This window comes from Neoarius graeffei, chromosome 25 (genome assembly GCF_027579695.1).
Source record: "Neoarius graeffei isolate fNeoGra1 chromosome 25, fNeoGra1.pri, whole genome shotgun sequence".
NCBI classification, from domain to species: Eukaryota; Metazoa; Chordata; class Actinopteri; order Siluriformes; family Ariidae; genus Neoarius; species Neoarius graeffei.
In genome coordinates, this window is record NC_083593.1 from 46,176,083 (window position 1) to 46,196,282 (window position 20,200).

At 40.0% G+C, this 20,200-nt stretch overlaps 1 protein-coding gene across 1 annotated transcript in view; it reads right to left on the minus strand.

Moving 5' to 3' along the window:
- Window positions 1-225: 225 nt before the first annotated feature.
- Window positions 226-20,200, minus strand: part of LOC132873420 (calcium-binding protein 2-like) — a 53,260-nt gene continuing 33,285 nt past the window's right edge. The window contains exons 2-7 of the mRNA XM_060908959.1: window positions 6,508-6,538; window positions 4,920-5,063; window positions 4,672-4,781; window positions 4,329-4,403; window positions 452-524; window positions 226-266 (exon numbers count right to left, since the gene is read on the minus strand). Of these exons, the coding sequence (XP_060764942.1) occupies window positions 241-266; window positions 452-524; window positions 4,329-4,403; window positions 4,672-4,781; window positions 4,920-5,063; window positions 6,508-6,538 (459 nt within the window). The 3' untranslated portion in view covers window positions 226-240. The remainder of the gene's footprint in view (window positions 267-451; window positions 525-4,328; window positions 4,404-4,671; window positions 4,782-4,919; window positions 5,064-6,507; window positions 6,539-20,200) is intronic.

Genomic DNA, 20,200 nt, shown 5'->3' on the forward strand with positions numbered 1-20,200 from the left:
CGATATGTTGATTATCATCAGGAAGATGTGCTTCTTTTAAAGCTGGATATAAAATGTTTTCTTGCAGCATTGTTTGATCAGCCTGTAGTCTTTAGAAAGGAGATGTCAAGAGATTTCATGCTTCATTGCAGGGTCAGAGGTCAGAAGTTGTATTCCAAATGTCCCTTCTAATCTCCTCCCTATAGCGCCTCTCTACCTCCATTATCATGTCTTTCAGCTCTGATCTGTCGTTCCTCCATGTCAGCGTGACATCATTCGCACAAACTCTGAATGAAAAAGAACAAAAGCTTGCTGCACTTTTATCTAACAACACTCGAGAAAAACAACAATAGTATCGAGTATAAATAGGGTGACTTTTATTGCACTTTTTAGTAAATTAGTGTGCAGTTTGGCATTAGTCATAGAGAGACTGGAATACACACACCCTACACTGCTGGATACAAACACACACCTTCAAAGTCAACATGTCCATCACCGTTGAGATCGATGTCCTTCACGATGTCCTCCAGCTCTTTGCGTCGAACCTGCAATGAAAAGCAAGGAATACAGAGTGACTATAAACAAGACAGAACATTCAAAATCAGCTGTTCTCTCATACAACATGACTTTACAGTGGTGCGTGAAAGTTTGTGAACCCTTTAGAATTTTCTATATTTCTGCATAAATATGACCTAAAACATCAGATTTTCACACAAGTTCTAAAAGTAGATAAAGAGAACCCAGTTAAAGGAATGAGACAAAAATATTATACTTGGTCATTTATTTATTTACGTAAGCGCCCAGTGCGTATTTGCCCGAGTAGTTTTGTGTGGAGATCGTCACTGATCATGCTAGTCCAGTTTACGTCCTTCCTTATGGGAAAGTGCCATCCGTGTTAAGAGGCACTTACGCGCCATGCACGTAACACATGCTGGTCCCTGGCAATTTTTTTTTTATGACGCAACATGGTGCATTGAAACCGTTGGTGTAACGGTCAGTAGGGGAAGGTATGATATGAGTTAGATCTGGATTGTCATGTATTGTAATTGAATGGCTGAAGCTGAAAATAAAGCTGACACTTGGTGAAACATCAGCTGGTTGTTTTATTCTCATCTCATTATCTGTAGCCGCTTTATCCTGTTCTACAGGGTCGCAGGCAAGCTGGAGCCTATCCCAGCTGACTACGGGCAAAAGGCGGGGTACACCCTGGACAAGTCGCCAGGTCATCACAGGGCCGACACAGACAACCATTCACACTCACACCTACGGTCAATTTAGAGTCACCAGTTAACCTAACCTGCATGTCTTTGGACTGTGGAGGAAACCGGAGCACCCAGAGGAAACCCACGCGGACACGGGGAGAACATGCAAACTCCGCACAGAAAGGCCCTCGTCGGCCACGGGGCTCGAACCCGGACCTTCTTGCTATGAGGCGACAGCGCTAACCACTACACCACTGTGCTGCCTCCATAAATATATCACTAATATAATTGAATATTTATTATAATCAGTCTTCAATCAAAAACAATCACAGCAACTTTTGGCAAAAAAAAAAAAAATCTCATTAATATTACCTAAAAAGAGTGACTTCCAGGGAGGCCTGCAAGTGCCAGGAAATGCATTAGAATGCATCTCTGAGTATGTAGAACCTGTGAGTTTTTGGGGGCCGCCTTAGGCCCCTGCACCCTTGCCATCATGACTAGTGCCACTATATTGGTCTAGTTAGAACCCTGTAGTGCACTGCAAAAAACTGAAAACTGAATTTGAGGAGAACATTCCTTAATACTAGTGAAATTATCTTGCTGCATGGACAGATAATTTTACTTGACCAGACATCTTGGAATAAATTGGTTACAATCTAGAACTAGTTTTAATAATCTCAGAGTTGGTGTCTTGTTTTCTTCTACACTGCAAAAATGATACAGTGGTGCTTGAAAGTTTGTGAACCCTTTAGAATTTTCTATATTTCTGTATAAATATGACCTAAAACATCATCAGATTTTCACACAAGTCCTAAAAGTAGATAAAGAGAACCCAATTAAATAAATGAGACAAAAATATTATACTTGGTCATTTATTTATTGAGGAAAATGAGCCAATATTACATATCTGTGAGGGGCAAAAGTATGTGAACCTTTGCTTTCAGTATCTGGTGTGACCCCCTTGTGCAGCAATAACTGCAACTAAACATTTCCGGTAACTGTTGATCAGTCCTGCACACCGGCTTGGAGGAATTTTAGCCCATTCCTCCATACAGAACAGCTTCAACTCTGGGATGTTGGTGGGTTTCCTCACATGAACTGCTCGCTTCAGGTCCTTCCACAACATTTCCATTGGATTAAGGTCAGGACTTTGACTTGGCCATTCCAGAACATTAACTTTATTCTTCTTTAACCATTCTTTGGTAGAACGACTTGTGTGCTTAGGGTCGTTGTCTTGCTGCATGACCCACCTTCTCTTGAGATTCAGTTCATGGACAGATGTCCTGACATTTTCCTTTAGAATTCGCTGGTATAATTCAGAATTCATTGTTCCATCAATGATGGCAAGCCATCCTGGCTCAGCTGCAGCAAAACAGGCCCAAACCATGATACTACCACCACCATGTTTCACAGATGGGATAAGGTTCTTCTGCTGGAATGCAGTGTTTTCCTTTCTCCAAACATAACACTTCTCATTTAAACCAAAAAGTTCTGTTTTGGTCTCATCCATCCACAAAACATTTTTCCAATAGCCTTCTGACTTGTCCACGTGATCTTTAGCAAACTGCAGACGAGCAGCAATGTTCTTTTTGGAGAGCAGTGGCTTTCTCCTTGCAACCCTGCCATGCACACCATTGTTGTTCAGTGTTCTCCTGATGGTGGACTCATGAACATTAACCTCCTAGGGCTTAGCGGTCACATGCGTGGACAGCACTTTATGGAAATTCGGAACAAGAATCCACATATGTGGACATACTTTTTCTCTAAAAGTACATCTTATCAAAAGATGATGCTTAGTTTTTATTCTAATCAGGTTCTAATAAGCCCAAATAGCAAAGAGAAATAAAAAATGCATGTAAAAAAACAGCTTGGGCCTTAGGAGGTTAACATTAGCCAATGTGAGAGAGGCCTTCGGTTGCTTAGAAGTTACCCTGGGGTCCTTTGTGACCTCACCGACTATTACACACCTTGTTCTTGGAGTGATCTTTGTTGGTCTACCACTCCTGGGGAGGGTAACAATGGTCTTGAATTTCCTCCGTTTGTACACAGTCTCTCTGACTGTGGATTGGTGGAGTCCAAACTCTTTAGAGATGCTTTTATAACCTTTTTCAGCCTGATGAGCATCAACAACACTTTTTTCTGAGGTCCTCAGAAATCTCCTTTGTTCGTGGCATGATACACTTCCACAAACATGTGTTGTGAAGATCAGACTTTGATAGATCCCTGTTCTTTAAATAAAACAGGGTGCCCACTCACTCCTCATTGTCATCCCATTGATTGAAAACACCTGACTTTAATTTCACCTTCAAATTAACTGCTAATCCTAGAGGTTCACATACTTTTGCCACTCACAGATATGTAACACTGGATGATTTTCCTCAATAAATAAATGACCAAGTATTATATTTTTGTCTCGTTTGTTTAACTGGGTTCTCTTTATCTACTTTTAGGACTTGTGTGAAAATCTGATGATGTTTTAGGTCATATTTATGCAGAAATATAGAAAATTCTAAAGGGTTCACAAACTTTCAAGCACTACTGTATCTTAACAAGTTAGAATATCTTGAATATAGCTGAAATGATCTAGCATTTCCTATTAGAAGAATACAAGACACCAACTCTGAGATTATTAAAACTAGTTCTAGATTGTAACCAACTTATTCCAAGATGTCTTATCAAGTAGGTGGTGTAGTGGTTAGCACTGTCGCCTCACAGCAAGAAGGTCCTGGGTTCGAGCCCAGTGGCCAACGAGGGCCTTTCTGCGTGGAGTTTGCATGTTCTCCCTGTGTCTGTGTGAGTTTGCTCCGGTTTCCCCTACAGTCCAAAGGCTCTAAATTGAGTGTGAATGGTTGTTTGTGTGTCTACGTGTCAGCCCTGCGATGACCTGGTGACTTGTCCAGGGTGTACCCTGCCTCTTGCATAGTCAGCTGGGATAGGCTCCAGCTTGCTTGTGACCCTGTACAGGATAAGCAGCTACAGATGATGGATGGGTCTTGTCAAGTAAAATTATCTGTCCATGCAGCAAGATAATTTCACTAGTATTAAGGAATTTTCTCCTCTAATTCAGTTTGCAGTGTAGCAGGAACATTCACACTTTTGAAGGACATGTGGTGTAAGACAATGTAGAAGAACGACAAAGACTATAACCTGTTGACCCAGCAGTTTCTTCATGGCCTCTCGTAGTTCAGATGTGCTGATTTGACCGTCTCCATTAGCGTCAAACTGAAATTAATGAAAAACAGTGTGTTCACTGTCTTTGGTACACATCCATCAGTTTAAACCTGTCTGTTCTGTTCAGGTTCAAAATGACACATTTTACACCAAGCATGATTTTTCTCAAATAAGCATAAACTACCTTTTTAAAAAAAAAAATCAGATTCTATTACACGAACAATATTCACGTCATTTAGAGCTGAATAAGTGTGTGTGTGTGACTTCTGCATCTCGCATATTACTTATTCTTAGTCTTTCTGCCTCTGTCTGTATTCACCTCTTTAAAAGCATCTCTGAGCTCCTTCATTCCAATCATATCAGCCGTTTCTGCTAACAGTTTTGGTCCCATCAACTCCACAAATTCATCAAAGTTCACGTGACCCCCCACTTCAAGAATACAGAAGAAACAAAAATAAATGAGAGATTTTTCATTTTCGACCAAACTCTCTATTAAACCAGACGAATAAAATTTGAAATGGAACCAAAATGGCTGAAATGTTTCGCTGTTTGGTCTGACGGACATACTGTTCATGTTGACCTGTTGACTGAGTTCAATCAGCTCCATTTCTGTAGGCATGTAACCCATTGTCCTCATGCACACCCCCAGATCCTTACAGTTAAGGAGGCCATCTCTGTCCTTATCAAACTCTTTAAACGCTTCTCTGAGCTCTGCAAACACAGCAAAAGATCAGGATTAATGAAAAATCCTATATTTTACATGATAATTTTTTAATAAAATTAAAAAAAAAAACCCAAAAACAATAGTCATGGTGTGACAGTAGCTTTAAATAAGAATTATATTAGAATAATATTACCTTTTTGGAAAGCATTGTTTTTGCAAAATCCATCTTATTCAAGTCATTGACTCACTTTGAATCACTGAATCAGTTCAAATTTCCAACAATGAGATCATGGTCAAATTACAGAAGAGTAATTTTAATTAGTAATGCCCTATTATTAATGGTAATTTGTCTAAATAAAATTATTCTATCTACATTCACTGGATATGAGCAATCGTGAGTTCTGATTGGCTACTCTATTACTAGGATATCAGCTCATATACTGTGAGTAGAGAAAAACAAAATGGCGGAGCGTGTTGCTGAACCAACCGAGAACGAAATAAAAACTGTACTCAAAAACAAAACCCCCCAAAATACAAAAAAAGAAACAAAATATGGAATAAAAGTATTTGATGGTAAGAACATACATTTTTTTTTTAATTTTTCAAGAATTATTATTATTATAACAACATTTTTCACAAATTGCTCCTGTTATTTCACCAGTGTGTATACATTCTAAGCGGAAATTATTTTGTCGGACATTTTGTATAAAGTTTTTATTTATTGAATTTGCAAAAAAAAAAGCTCTGTTTCTCAAAATCCAGTGAATGTGGATAGAATAAAATAGTTATTCTATTCAATCTCGTCATACATGGCTTATAGCCGACTTGGTGCTATGTGCCTTGTCGGCTATCAGCTCATGTACGACGAGATTGAGTGGAATAACTTAATTATTTTATCGATTCTTCCTTTCTATTAATTTAATCAGGTATTACACTACCGTTCAAAAGTTTGGGGTCACTTTGAAATGTCCTTATTTTTGAAAGAAAAGCACTGTTCTTTTCAATGAAGATCACTTTAAACTAATCAGAAATACACTCTATACATTGCTAATGTGGTAAATGACTATTCTAGCTGCAAATGTCTGGTTTTTGGTGCAATATCTCCATAGGTGTATAGAGGCCCATTTCCAGCAACTCTCACTCCAGTGTTCTAATGGTACAATGTGTTTGCTCATTGCCTCAGAAGGCTAATGGATGATTAGAAAACCCTTGTACAATCATGTTAGCACAGCTGAAAACAGTTGAGCTCTTTAGAGAAGCTATAAAACTGACCTTCCTTTGAGCAGATTGAGTTTCTGGAGCATCACATTTGTGGGGTCGATTAAATGCTCAAAATGGCCAGAAAAATGTCTTGACTATATTTTCTATTCATTTTACAACTTATGGTGGTAAATAAAAGTGTGACTTTTCATGGAAAACACAAAATTGTCTGGGTGACCCCAAACTTTTGAACGGTAGTGTATATGATTAGCATTATCTCAGAAATCCTACCATCCAGTTCTTCAGGTCTCAGCTCTCTGTCCTGAAAGAAAGAAAAAAGATTTCTAAATGACAACAGAAAACAATAAATGGGAGTTCTGTTTCCTTTTCCTTTCAGTTTAAATGACCCCAGTCTGTATTTGAAAAAAAAGGAAGAAGAGGAACCTGGAGAGGTAATCATAAGGTGGTAAAAAAATATGATAAGAACTGCTGTTTAAGTTGGACATTTTGACTTTGCAAATGTGTTTTAGTCACTTCAAACACCTCAGATGATTTGTATTTTTTTTCTTAACCTGACACTGATTGTTGTTTATCCACCACTAGGTGACGAGTGTGGTTCAGCAAAACTAGGGTTAACTTTTTATCCTTTATTTATGCATATGACTCACACTGAAATTTAAATGTTTTTCCTGGCAAATTAACAACAGTGATGGCCAAGAATGGCCAAAAATCACAGGCAATATTAACAAGTAATTAACAAGCATTTGAAATATGTCACCTTTTTATAATATATAATACAGAGGTAAGGACTTGTGTTCACACCTATCTGTGGCTCTGTGCAGTTTATCAGCCCCCTTCTAAATGCAACACTACTGATAAGATATTATTTTATCGACATGGTGGTGTGTGTGTGTGGACATGATATCTAACAGGCACAGCAATGTTGAAGTGGGTTTAAACATTTTGTAGGCCACACAATGTACTGCACTTTAGATTCTCATATCTCATCTCATCTCATCTCATTATCTCTAGCCGCTTTATCCTTCTACAGGGTCGCAGGCAAGCTGGAGCCTATCCCAGCTGACTACGGGCGAAAGGCGGGGTACACCCTGGACAAGTCGCCAGGTCATCGCAGGGCTGACACATAGACACAGACAACCATTCACACTCACATTCACACCTACGGTCAATTTAGAGTCACCAGTTAACCTAACCTGCATGTCTTTGGACTGTGGGGGAAACCGGAGCACCCGGAGGAAACCCACGCGGACACGGGGAGAACATGCAAACTCCACACAGAAAGGCCCTTGCCGGACCCGGGGTTCGAACCCAGGACCTTCTTGCTGTGAGGCGACAGCGCTAACCACTACACCACCGTGCCGCCCCGATTCTCATATCATATCTCATATTGGTCAACTTGTAGGCATACAATTAGAGACCACAGATCATACACAGTTTGGGTTAATGTTCTCTAGTCCTTTATCGGTGTCCATTTCTGAGCTCCGGTGTAGCTGTAAAATTGAGCTGTTTACAGTGATATTCTGCTGTCATAACAGATATTTTGTGTTATATGTTGTCATTTCTTATTGATCTGATTACTGACCTTGTATCAGTCGGTACACACTTCTATATGTTATGCGTGATGGTCCTGATATTTGACATTGCTGCTTGTCAAATTCGTATTAAATGTAAATAAAATCAGTTGGTTGAGGCTTTTTGGTCTGAATTTATATCCAGTCAGTAGGTCTAGTGTACTTCAGTAATAAGTGGCTTCCAAGTGGTGCAACAGAAAGGTGTTCACTCTATCATCAGGAGATTGTGAGTTTGAATTCGGCCAGGAGCCAAGACAGCAAAACTGGCCATACTCTCTGAGGGGTGTCATACTCTCTCTCTCCTGTCAATCACAGCAACAGTAGCCATTCATGAGCATCTAAGAGCTCATGTATGCAGAAGGTGGTAGATAGTGCTTTGCTCCATTTATGTTACACTGCCCTGTGATGCAGCATGAGCAGCAGTTTGAAAAAAAAATGTGGTTGGAAGCGCATGTTTACAGTAAGTGAGACCTGGCTAGTGGGTGGACTTCTATGTTGTTGTGTAACCTATTACGATTATTATTATTATTAACTTGCATTTTTCTATAATAAAATATAATTTTATCATTCAGGGATCATGCAGGTATAGCTGCTCAAACGACATCGGACACAAAACAGACCAGTCCTGATCATTTAAAATAAATACATTTTTATTCACAAAACAAAAAGCAAAAATAGAACATAAAAATGTAGTTCAATACAAAACACAACAAAATATATGACTAATAGAAAAGAATTGATGATAATTAATGAGTTCATTCTGCTAATGAAACTAAAACTGACACAAAATAAAATGTATGTTCAAAAATCAAAAGTTTTTGAACCCCCTTGGCTAAACCTCAAGCAACTGAAATGCTTTAGAAAGAAAACACACCTAAACTCTATGTATGAAACATATATTTAACCCGAGAAATGTTTGTGACTATTTATTTGATTGAAAAACAAATGTAGATTTAACTGAAAATTGCCGATCTGAATTACTCTAATTAGACACATGTAGCACAATAGTATATACTGTATTTGTCTTACAGTTGATACGAACACTGTCTAATGTCAATTATAAGACAAATCGTGGCTTACAGTCTTGGAGTAATGGCTTCAAGGTGCAACTTGTCTTTAACTCATTTGTAGTACCGTTATGATGTTCTTAAAGTCTTCTGATCTTCATAAGTTCTTATATACAAAGATTTAGGAAATCGATAGAAGATCCATCCTTCAATTCTCTATACTGCTTGTCCGTCAAGGTCATGAGAAAGCTGGAGCTATTCCTAGCTGACTTTGGGTGAAAGGCAGGGTACATCCTAAGCAGGTCACCAATCTAACGCAAGTCATGGATTCAATCAACTATTAGCCAGTTGATCTAATCTGCATGTCTTTGGACTGTGCTAGGAAACCCATGCAAGCACTGGGAGAACACTGGGAGAACATGCAAACTCCACACAGAAAGGCAGCTGTGAGGTCAGCTGTGAGGTTCGAACCCAGAACCTTCTTGCTGTGGTGACAGTGCTAACTACTACACCACCGTACCACCCTTAATGGAGCTTCTATCTATCTATCTATCTATCTATCTATCTATCTATCTATCTATCTATCTATCTATCTATCTATCTATCTATCTATCTTCATTTATTTATTTATTCAATTCTGTAATTGCTCATATTGGTTACACTGTAATAAAATTTAGAAAACATTTTTTTGGCAGGTAGTGTATATATTATATAGATTTGTCTGTTTGTGTGTGTACACACTTACGTACAGCCTGCCGGCTCTCAGCGAATCCCTTGCGTAGGAAGATGCACGCAGGACCAAGCACGCTGTGTATATAAGTGGAGTTTTGAGATGCCAGGGTGTGGCTCGAGGCTCCGCCTTCATCACGTGCCACAGCTTTGTAGCTCCGCCTCCGGTCCTGATGTGGGCCAGTGTTTTGGGGAGAGATGTGACAAGCAAGAGGGGCATAGAAATGATCAGAGATGGAGAGTCTCTCTCTCTCTCTCTCTCTCTCTCTCTCATATATATATATATATATATATATATATATATATATATATATATATATATATATATATATATATTCCCTTCCTGTGTATCTGAACCTTCACAGTGCACTGCTATGTTTTTATACGTGTGAAAATTAAAACCCATAATATTGTTACCTTCACCAATGTTTTAACTTTAACACTCTTATTCGACACATAATCTATTTTCCTTGTTTTTGCTAATTCTTCTATTCATATTTTCCTTATGTTACTCTATAATTTTCTTTTTCCCCTGTCTTCCTGTCCTGTCTACTCCCCCTCTGTCAATTATATGTATGTATGTATGTATGTATGTATGTATGTAAGGACAGGTTGATGGTCAGTTTCACTGGTACAGTGATAATAAAGGGTTCATTCATTCATCGTTCATTCAACTCTCTTTGTTGTTTTCTCATAAGACGTTTTAATTATTGCTTTATTTTACCAGCACTACTAGCGAGTACTAGCTATAAATCTTGCTTATTATCTAGTTACTTCACTGTAATGCTAACCAGTTAGTGAGATTTATTTATATATATTTATTTGCTGCAGTTGGTTATTCTATGATTGGGGTGCCATTACATTTACAAATATGTATGTAAAGTAACAGTAAAAGACATTTAAGCATCTGTACTTCATGGCATGTTTCAGATAAATAACTTAAAAGATAATAATGCCTATGCCCTAGCTTGCTATAACTACATTTTACCTAAAAATACTTTATTTATTTACAACCCCGATTCCAAAAAAGTTGGGACAAAGTGCAAATTGTAAATAAAAATGGAATGCAATAATTTACAAATCTCAAAAACTGATATTGTATTCACAATAGAACATAGACAACATATCAAATGTCGAAAGTGAGACATTTTGAAATTTCATGCCAAATATTGGCTCATTTGAAATTTTATGACAGCAACACATCTCAAAAAAGTTGGGACAGGGGCAATAAGAGGCTGGAAAAGTTAAAGGTACAAAAAAGGAACAGGTGGAGGACCAAATTGCAACTCATTAGGTCAATTGGCAATAGGTCATTAACATGACTGGGTATAAAAAGAGCATCTTGGAGTGGCAGCGGCTCTCAGAAGTAAAGATGGGAAGAGGATCACCAATCCCCCTAATTCTGCGCCGACAAATAGTGGAGCAATATCAGAAAGGAGTTCGACAGTGTAAAATTGCAAAGAGTTTGAACATATCATCATCTACAGTGCATAATATCATCAAAAGATTCAGAGAATCTGGAAGAATCCCTGTGCGTAAGGGTCAAGGCCAGAAAACCATACTGGGTGCCTGTGATCTTCGGGCCCTTAGACGGCACTGCATCACATACAGGCATGCTTCTGTATTGGAAATCACAAAATGGGCTCAGGAATATCTCCAGAGAACGTTATCTGTGAACACAATTCCATCATTGTCAGCTAAAACTCTATAGTTCAAAGAAGAAGCCGCATCTAAACATGATCCAGAAGTGCAGACGTCTTCTCTGGGCCAAGGCTCATTTAAAATGGACTGTGGCAAAGTGGAAAACTGTTCTGTGGTCAGACGAATCAAAATTCGGAGTTCTTTATGGAAATCAGGGATGCTGTGTCATTCGGACTAAAGAGGAGAAGGACGACCCAAGTTGTTATCAGCGCTCAGTTCAGAAGCCTCCATCTCTGATGCTATGGGGTTGCATTAGTGCGTGTGGCATGGGCAGCTTACACATCTGGAAAGACACCATCAATGCTGAAAGGTATATCCAGGTTCTAGAGCAACATATGCTCCCATCCAGACGATGTCTCTTTCAGGGAAGACCTTGCATTTTCCAACATGACAATGCCAAACCACATACTGCATCAATTACAGCATCATGGCTGCGTAGAAGAAGGGTCCGGGTACTGAACTGGCCAGCCTGCAGTCCAGATCTTTCACCCATAGAAAACATTTGGCGCATCATAAAACAGAAGATACAACAAAAAAGACCCAAGACAGTTGAGCAACTAGAATCCTACATTAGACAAGAATGGGTTAACATTCCTATCCCTAAACTTGAGCAACTTGTCTCCTCAGTCCCCAGACGTTTACAGACTGTTGTAAAGAGAAAAGGGGATGTCTCACAGTGGTAAACATGGCCTTGTCCCAACTTTTTTGAGATGTGTTGTCATCATGAAATTTAAACTCACCTAATTTTCTCTTTAAATGATACATTTTCTCAGTTTAAACATTTGATATGTCATCTATGTTCTATTCTGAATAAAATATGGAATTTTGAAACTTCCACATCATTGCATTCCGTTTTTATTTACAATTTGTACTTTGTCCCAACTTTTTTGGAATCGGGGTTGTATTTTTTTTACATTAATGTGCAAATCCATTTAACAGCTCATACTAGAAACTTCCTTTTCCATGAATCATCCATTATAGGTTCTGAAAAATGCACATTTTTGTCCTATAACATTCACTCAACCCTGTTACTTGAACACATTCACCCAATGAAATATTTAGAAAATTCCACAAGTCACATGTTCAACAGGAAGTTGCATCATCTGAATTTACTAGATCATCTCATCTCATCTCATCTCATTATCTCTAGCCGCTTTATCCTTCTACAGGGTCGCAGGCAAGCTGGAGCCTATCCCAGCTGACTACGGGCGAAAGGCGGGGTACTAGATCATGTGAAGAAAATTAAATACTTTCATTCATTTTTCATTATTATTAATGATATTGTGATATTAACTGATGAAGTCTGTTCAGCAAATTCTAATCTGAAAGTAAATTATGACTTAAATATAAATTTTTAGACAATCATTACACTGTCCATAATGTCCCCATGCCATTAGCATGGATACTATTTAACTATGTTTTTTTGTACTTGCTCATTCTATACAGTGTTGTAGTTGAGTCACTGAACCTCAAGTCTGAGTCCAGTCTCGAGTCCCCAGTGTTCAAGTCCGAGTCAAGTCCAAGTCATTAAAGAAAATTTCGAGTCGAGTCTGAGTTGAGTCCACTACTGAGCTGAGTCAAGTCCGAGAACAAGACTCCAACCGCACCATTTGACGGTGGCTGTTGCTGCCTTTATGTGAAACCGTTTACAGTGCGTGCGTGAGAGTCTGCTTGGCCCGTGTGCTGTCTGGCATGTACCAGAGACGCTATCTGATGCACACGCCAAGGGGTACAGGTGTGACGCTCTTGCACAAAATTCGTACAAAAATTAATGTAGATATAAATATCTTATGGCAAATTATTATGGCACCACGAATTGGCCTGGTGGTTAGCGTGTCCGCCTCTCGATCAGGAGATTGTGAGTTCTATTCACGGTTGGGTCATACCAAAGACCATCATAAAAATGGTACCTACTGCCGTCTGGCAAGGCACGCTGCAATTCAGATGTGAGTTGGGAGTCAAACTCTTGCGGTTACCAGAGGACTAGCCCCCCACTGTAACCCTAGCTATGCAAGAGGCTGAGGGCTACGGAAACGATGATAGCCGCCGCCCTATGTGCCACATGGCGTGGGAAGGACATTGATTTGAAATTATTATGGCATGTTACAAAAAATAAAGAAAAAATCCGAGTCCTCATCTCCAATTTACGAGTCTGAATGCAGTTAATGCACAAGTCCGAGTCATCAGTGCTCAAGTCCAAGTCAAGTCATGAGTCCTTCAAATTAGGGCACGAGTTGGACTCGAGTCCGAGTCCTGGACTTGAGTACTACAAGCCTGATTCTATACTAAAAAAACTCAACCCTGTTACTAATTTAACCCCTTCAATGCCCTTGGACGAGTCACGTACGTCATGAAATCTTTTACCACTCTGTCTTATGACGTACGCTACTCGTCATAAACACCTCCTTTTATGTACCTTACATGGCACATTACTTTTACTTCACAGTGGCACATATGAATTACAGTCAATGCCTAAAATATTCTTCCGTCATAAGGCACAGCGGTAAAAGATTTCATGACGTACGTGACTCATCCAAGGGCATTGAAGGGGTTAAAAGTAACATGTAGTGATTGTCAGCAAAGAAAGCTTGTAAAAATGAAATTGTTGCCTGAGGTGGGTTTTGATTGGTAAAATATATGTTTTCTTAATTTAGAAACTCATCTCATTATCTCTAGCCACTTTATCCTGTTCTACAGGGTCACAGGCAAGCTGGAGCCTATCCCAGCTGATGACGGGCGAAAGGCGGGGTACACCCTGGACAAGTCACCAGGTCATCACAGGGCTGACACATAGACAACCATTCACAGTCAATTTAGAGTCACCAGTTAACCTAACCTGCATGTCTTTGGACTGTGGGGGAAACCGGAGCACACCCACGCGGAGAACATGCAAACTCCGCACAGAAAGGCCCTCGCCGGCCCCGGGGCTTGAACCCAGACCTTCTTGCTGTGAGGCGACAGCGCTAACCACTACACCACCGTGCCACCCCAATTTAGAAACTCATCTCATCTCATCTCATTATCTCTAGCCGCTTTATCCTTCTACAGGGTCGCAGGCAAGCTGGAGCCTATCCCAGCTGACTACGGGCGAAAGGCGGGGTACACCCTGGACAAGTCGCCAGGTCATCACAGGGTTGACACATAGACACAGACAACCATTCACACTCACATTCACACCTACGGTCAATTTAGAGTCACCAGTTAACCTAACCTGCATGTCTTTGGACTGTGGGGGAAACCGGAGCACCCGGAGGAAACCCACGCGGACACGGGGAGAACATGCAAACTCCGCACAGAAAGGCCCTCGCCGGCCCCGGGGCTCAAACCCAGGACCTTCTTGCTGTGAGGCGACAGCGCTAACCACTACACCACCGTGCCGCCCCAATTTAGAAACTATAAAATTTAATTTTTAACAATTGCAAGAAATGAATGCATTAGAATCATGAAATCACTCGGTTATTAGCTCGCTAATTACGTTTATTAATAATTATTATGATACTGTCTAGCTAGCATTAATCCCAACATACTTTTAAATTGCTGTACAAATTAAATTTATACCACATTAATGCAAAGCCATGCAACACACACACACACACACACACACACACCAAACGTACAATATCTAAAGTCCTGTTTCCTCAAAGATTACAACATAAGCACTATGCGCATAACTGCAATTCTATGTACGTCCTCAATCCTGCTCACTGTTTTTTTTTTTTTTTTTTTTGTGTGTGTGTGTAATCAGCATCTGCCCTCTACTTGAGCATGACCTTCACGCTCCATCTGTGTGTGGTACAGACAGTGTGTGTCCTGCTCTCTTACACTCCCACTAACAGTTCACAGTGAAGACTGATAAGTGAAATGCAGTGGGGTGTCGACAATTTCCAATTTCCAACCAAGATCTCTCAATACACGAAGAAGCAAACGTCAGCAACAATATTAATTAACTAGCTTTCCCATGAACTAATAACTATGCTAACTGGGAATGAATTCAAACTGTGTACTTTGAATATTTTTAGTGTGAGTAGTTATTTAACTGAGAGACTCCGACATAGTTCGCTATTCGTTTCCGAATAACGGGCCTTGTGCGAGAACATTTTTGTATTCTTATCTTAAACTCCTTTTACTTTTTTTGTACGGTGGGCTTATATGAGTGTGACAAATCAGATTCAGTAAACACTCCTAACTTCAGATAACCGTATAAATGACCCTGTGTAAACATGGTGAATGACACTTAATTCACATAATTCAGAGTGCGTTCATGAGAACTGTAAATTAGCATAATTAATGCAACAGTAATACCATATAAGGCTACAAGTTTCAACTCCAGGAAGTATTTATTCATGAACTTTTTTTTTTAAAACTATTTTTGCTACATATGGAGCATTGCACTAAACATTTCACTGCATGTCATACTATGCATGATTGCGTATGTGACAAAATTTTAATTTGATTTGAAAACAACTTTGCTAGTTCAGAGACTGAAATCCTGCTTTCAGAGATCTAATTAACTTTCAATGAATAATTTAAGTCGTTCTACAGTCTGAGATGTTCATACTGATATTGTATGTCTGTTATACAATAGCATCAATAGCCAATTTAAATGAATGATGTTATCGTTCGGCTGTATGAATACATTTAGAATTATATATATAGGATATTACATGGTGGCACAAAGTTATGAAGTTTATCTCCGAGTGGTGAATATATTTCACAAGTGAGTGAAGCGAATGAGTGAAATATTTTTCAACACGAGAAGATAAACTTCATATCTTCAAGCCAGCGTGTAATGTTCTTTTTATTATATAGACACATTCACATACAAAAAGTACCCAAATTTATCAAAACAATTCATTGATTTCCTCACGAGTAGTGTATCAGATATATTCCATTCAGCTAGCTGTCAATAAACCTGCTGAAAACGAGCAAACTACAATCATGGACCACCCGGACCACAACTCCCAGTTCACACAGCGCCCTATATCTCCCGCTTACTGAATCACAGCTGATTTCCGCCATCACCTGTCCCTCTATATAAACCCCAGTCACACTCTCACCCATTGCGAAGTATTGTCCTGAGTCTCCAGTTCATACCAAGCCTTGTATCTTTCTGACTGCTTTACTGACTTTTGACCCTTGCTTGTTCTTCCTCGTTTTCTCGCTCTTTGTCTTGTCCTCGTAACACTGTTTGCCGAGCGCCCAACCCATGCTAGTCTACTGACTACGATTCCCGTCTCTCGTTTTGGCTTGGTTTGCTCTTCGAAAGCTGTCTTCCGCTACACATACATCTGTAAGTGCCTGCATCCTCACACTAGCATGATATTGAATGAGTCAAAGACGGGTCAAAGATGAGTTCAAGATCATGCTAGCTGAATGGAATATATCTGATATACCGTAAAAAAAGCCACCAATTATTATTATTATTATTATACATACACATTCGATGGAACAATTCTAGATTTTACAAAAAGTTAAGGGGAGGGGGTAAACTTTAATATGTATCTTATGGCATCTTCAATTCACTGTGACCCCTGGCGGACAAAGAAATGCTTCTGTGCATGTGCAGCAGAAAACTCTCTCATTAGATATTCACATCAGCTCTGACGTGTGACATCTTGTTGTCTTGACAACCATGCAATATCATAAACCATATTCAATGCTCATTCTCCACTGGGTAGAGTGACGTAATACACGTAGGATAAGCAATATGCTAACAATATTGCATGCTGTCAAACAAAATGAATGAAACCCGCTAGAAGGGAATCGAATACATGTTTTTATTCCATGGAAAAAGTGTCCTGTATGTATAATAATATATTTTATTGCAAATAATTATATAATAATTGCACATGACTCCTTCAACAGGTCTGGACCACACACAGAGTGTGCTAATGCCTAAGAGAAAATTTAAAATATGAGAAGATTGATGAATGCAGCACGTTCTCCTAAATTACTCGTACAAACCACTTTGGAAAAAAAATCTGTTGGTACGAGTGGTTTTTGCATGAGTCCTAATGTGGTGAAGTGATGAGAAATTAAGTGTGCCTAATGACGTGAGGTACTTTGTGGTAATCAGTTATTTCCGTTCGGTGCAAAAAAAATTAGCGCTTAATTATCGTCCTTACTGTCCTACAACTATCCAGGTATTAAATAGTTAAATACATTTGAATGAATAACATTTGGTTCAAGTGCACAAGTTGAGACAGGAGCTCAAAACACCATAAAACCAATCAACTAAGAAAGGGGATGCGATCAGAGTAACAAGCTCTCTCTCTCTCTCTAATCCTATAATTATGCATTTAAGGGCCTTTAAGGCATAACACATACTTTTACTGTCACATCATGCGTGGCTTATTACACATGCACAGACACATACAGTAAATCTGCCTAAAACCTAATGCACACCATGAGTTTAGCCCCGATTTCCTGCTCACATAGTGTGCACTATTCACTGATTTTCTTTGATATTTTCAAGCATGTTTGATATACTCTGCGATCAGTGGCGTAGTGTGAACCCTCTGAGACTAGCTGAGTAGTACAGTGATAAGAAACAGCCAAGGAGAGCCTAAGACGAAATCAAATTAATCTTCTCTCCTGCGCAGCAGATTTCTGAATCCAGTTCATCATCCATCTACTTACATTGTGTGAGAGTAATAATGCTTTTATAAGGAATTATTTGGCATGTTATGGTTGTTAGGAACAGCACAAATAAAAATAAACATGACATGATTCTTATAAAAAATAGCTATGTTAGAGTTCACTGTAGCTCCAGTTCTCTTTGCAGAACAGACACTCCTCGTTGTTTGTATCTCTCTGACTCAACATTTTTCTTGAATTTCTCTTTTTTTTCCCATACAAAAATAGTGGCACAGTCACAACTCCTTCTTTAACTTTTGTGAGAAAATGGGATTTGGGGGATAGGTGTGGCTCAAGCAATTAAAGTCGTGTAATATGAAAGGGTCAGCAAAGTCACATAGTGTGCACTTGGCTGTACAGTTTCAAAAACTGTTGGTCAAGTTCAGGCCCGCCGACAGGGGGGGACAAACGGGTATGTTGTCCCAGGCCCAGGAATGGGGAGGGCCCAGAACTGGGCTCTCATGAAGTTGCGATTAAATTCTCATCTCATCTCATTATCTCTAGCCGCTTTATCCTTCTACAGGGTCGCAGGCAAGCTGGAGCCTATCCCAGCTGACTACGGGCGAAAGGCGGGGTACACCCTGGACAAGTCGCCAGGTCATCACAGGGCTGACACATAGACACAGACAACCATTCACACTCACATTCACACCTACGGTCAATTTAGAGTCACCAGTTAACCTAACCTGCATGTCTTTGGACTGTGGGGGAAACCGGAGCACCCGGAGGAAACCCACGCGGACACGGGGAGAACATGCAAACTCCACACAGAAAGGCCCTCGTCGGCCACGGGGCTCGAACCCAGGACCTTCTTGCTGTGAGGCGACAGCGCTAACCACTACACCACCGTGCCGCCTGTGCTATATTTGCATTCAATAAATGATTTCTAGATCTTTTGCCTTTATTGTCTTTGAAAAAGGCGTCAAGAACCCCCTACCACCCCTAATGCAAAAATGGTTTGGTCTGACTCTGATTAAGGGGAAAAAAATGACATCGTTCGAGCATAGCGCTTCGACAATCAGCGTGCGTGCCATTTGCCAACATGCACAAGTCAGGAGCACAGAAAAGAAAAGAAAAGAGAAAAAGAGAGGAAGAAACCAAGAGACTCAGGGGCTCACTGCATAAATATTTTAAAAAAGATTCGGATGATGCAGCAGGTACTAGCAAAGGCAGTGGGGCAGCTGAGCCAGGTAAGACACAGCCAACTTTTTCCAGCCCCGTAAAGTAACCCCAACCAAGGCACGCGCGGCACGCAATTCATGTTACAAACGAGGGGAGAGCAAGTCACACTGAACACCATATCAAACGCACAGGGCATTGAATCATTTCATAACCACAACGGCTTAATAACATTGTGTTTCATATATCTGATTGAAGCTAAGAATATTCACATTAGCCCGCAATCATATCCCGCTGTTTCTCGAGCGGTGTGTTCTTCTCTGCTTTTCACACTGGACAGTACACACGCAGAGTATACTATGTTCGCCCCCAGCCCTGCCCGAAATCCCCCGTCCATCGCTGCTCCTTCAAGAGCACCCCAATCGCGTGATTATAGTAGACTATCCACGAGTTTAGGAAGGCATTGCGGGGCCTGTCGCATGCAGGCTTGGGGCGTAACGGAATACATTTAATGGCGTTCGGTTAAAGGATACAAAATAACAGTAACCGCTTATTCCGTTACAGTACAGGGGGGAAAGATTCAGTGAAATTGGGGATTACTTCACAGGATCACAATGTGTGTGAGGTTGCTGGTTTTGGGCTTTTTTTTTGTTAAAATGTTAAAACTGTAAAAATGTTGAAATGCTAAAATGAAATGGTTGTTGACCGGTTGAATGGTTTTTGAATACCTGTCATTTAAGGGTTGGAGTGAGTAGAGACTGGGATAAGAGAGGTGTGTGTGTGTGTGTGTGTGGGTTGGCCCGGGGGGGGGGTTGTTAGGGGGGGCCCATTCAGAGCATTTTGTCCCGGGCCCAGCCAAAGCTGTCAGCGGCCCTGGTCAAGTTGTTCGATATCTTCATGCCAATTCAATGGTGACAATGACAATCTTTAAATTTCTCCCATTTCACTTTTTTAATAGCATTTTCAAGTCTGCTTTTTAAATCTACTCGTGTTGGAGATACACTGCAACTCTGCAATAACGAAGTCTTTTACTATGAACTTTCGCACATAATGAACCAAGTTCATGTCCCCTGACTTTAGTGACAATGAGTCGGAGTCTTCAAAAAACCATCACTGAGTCATGCGTTCATCTTCCCACCAGACACAAACAATAAGTAATCAAGTCTGCAGTCAAGCTTACAATACGTGTTAACAATACGT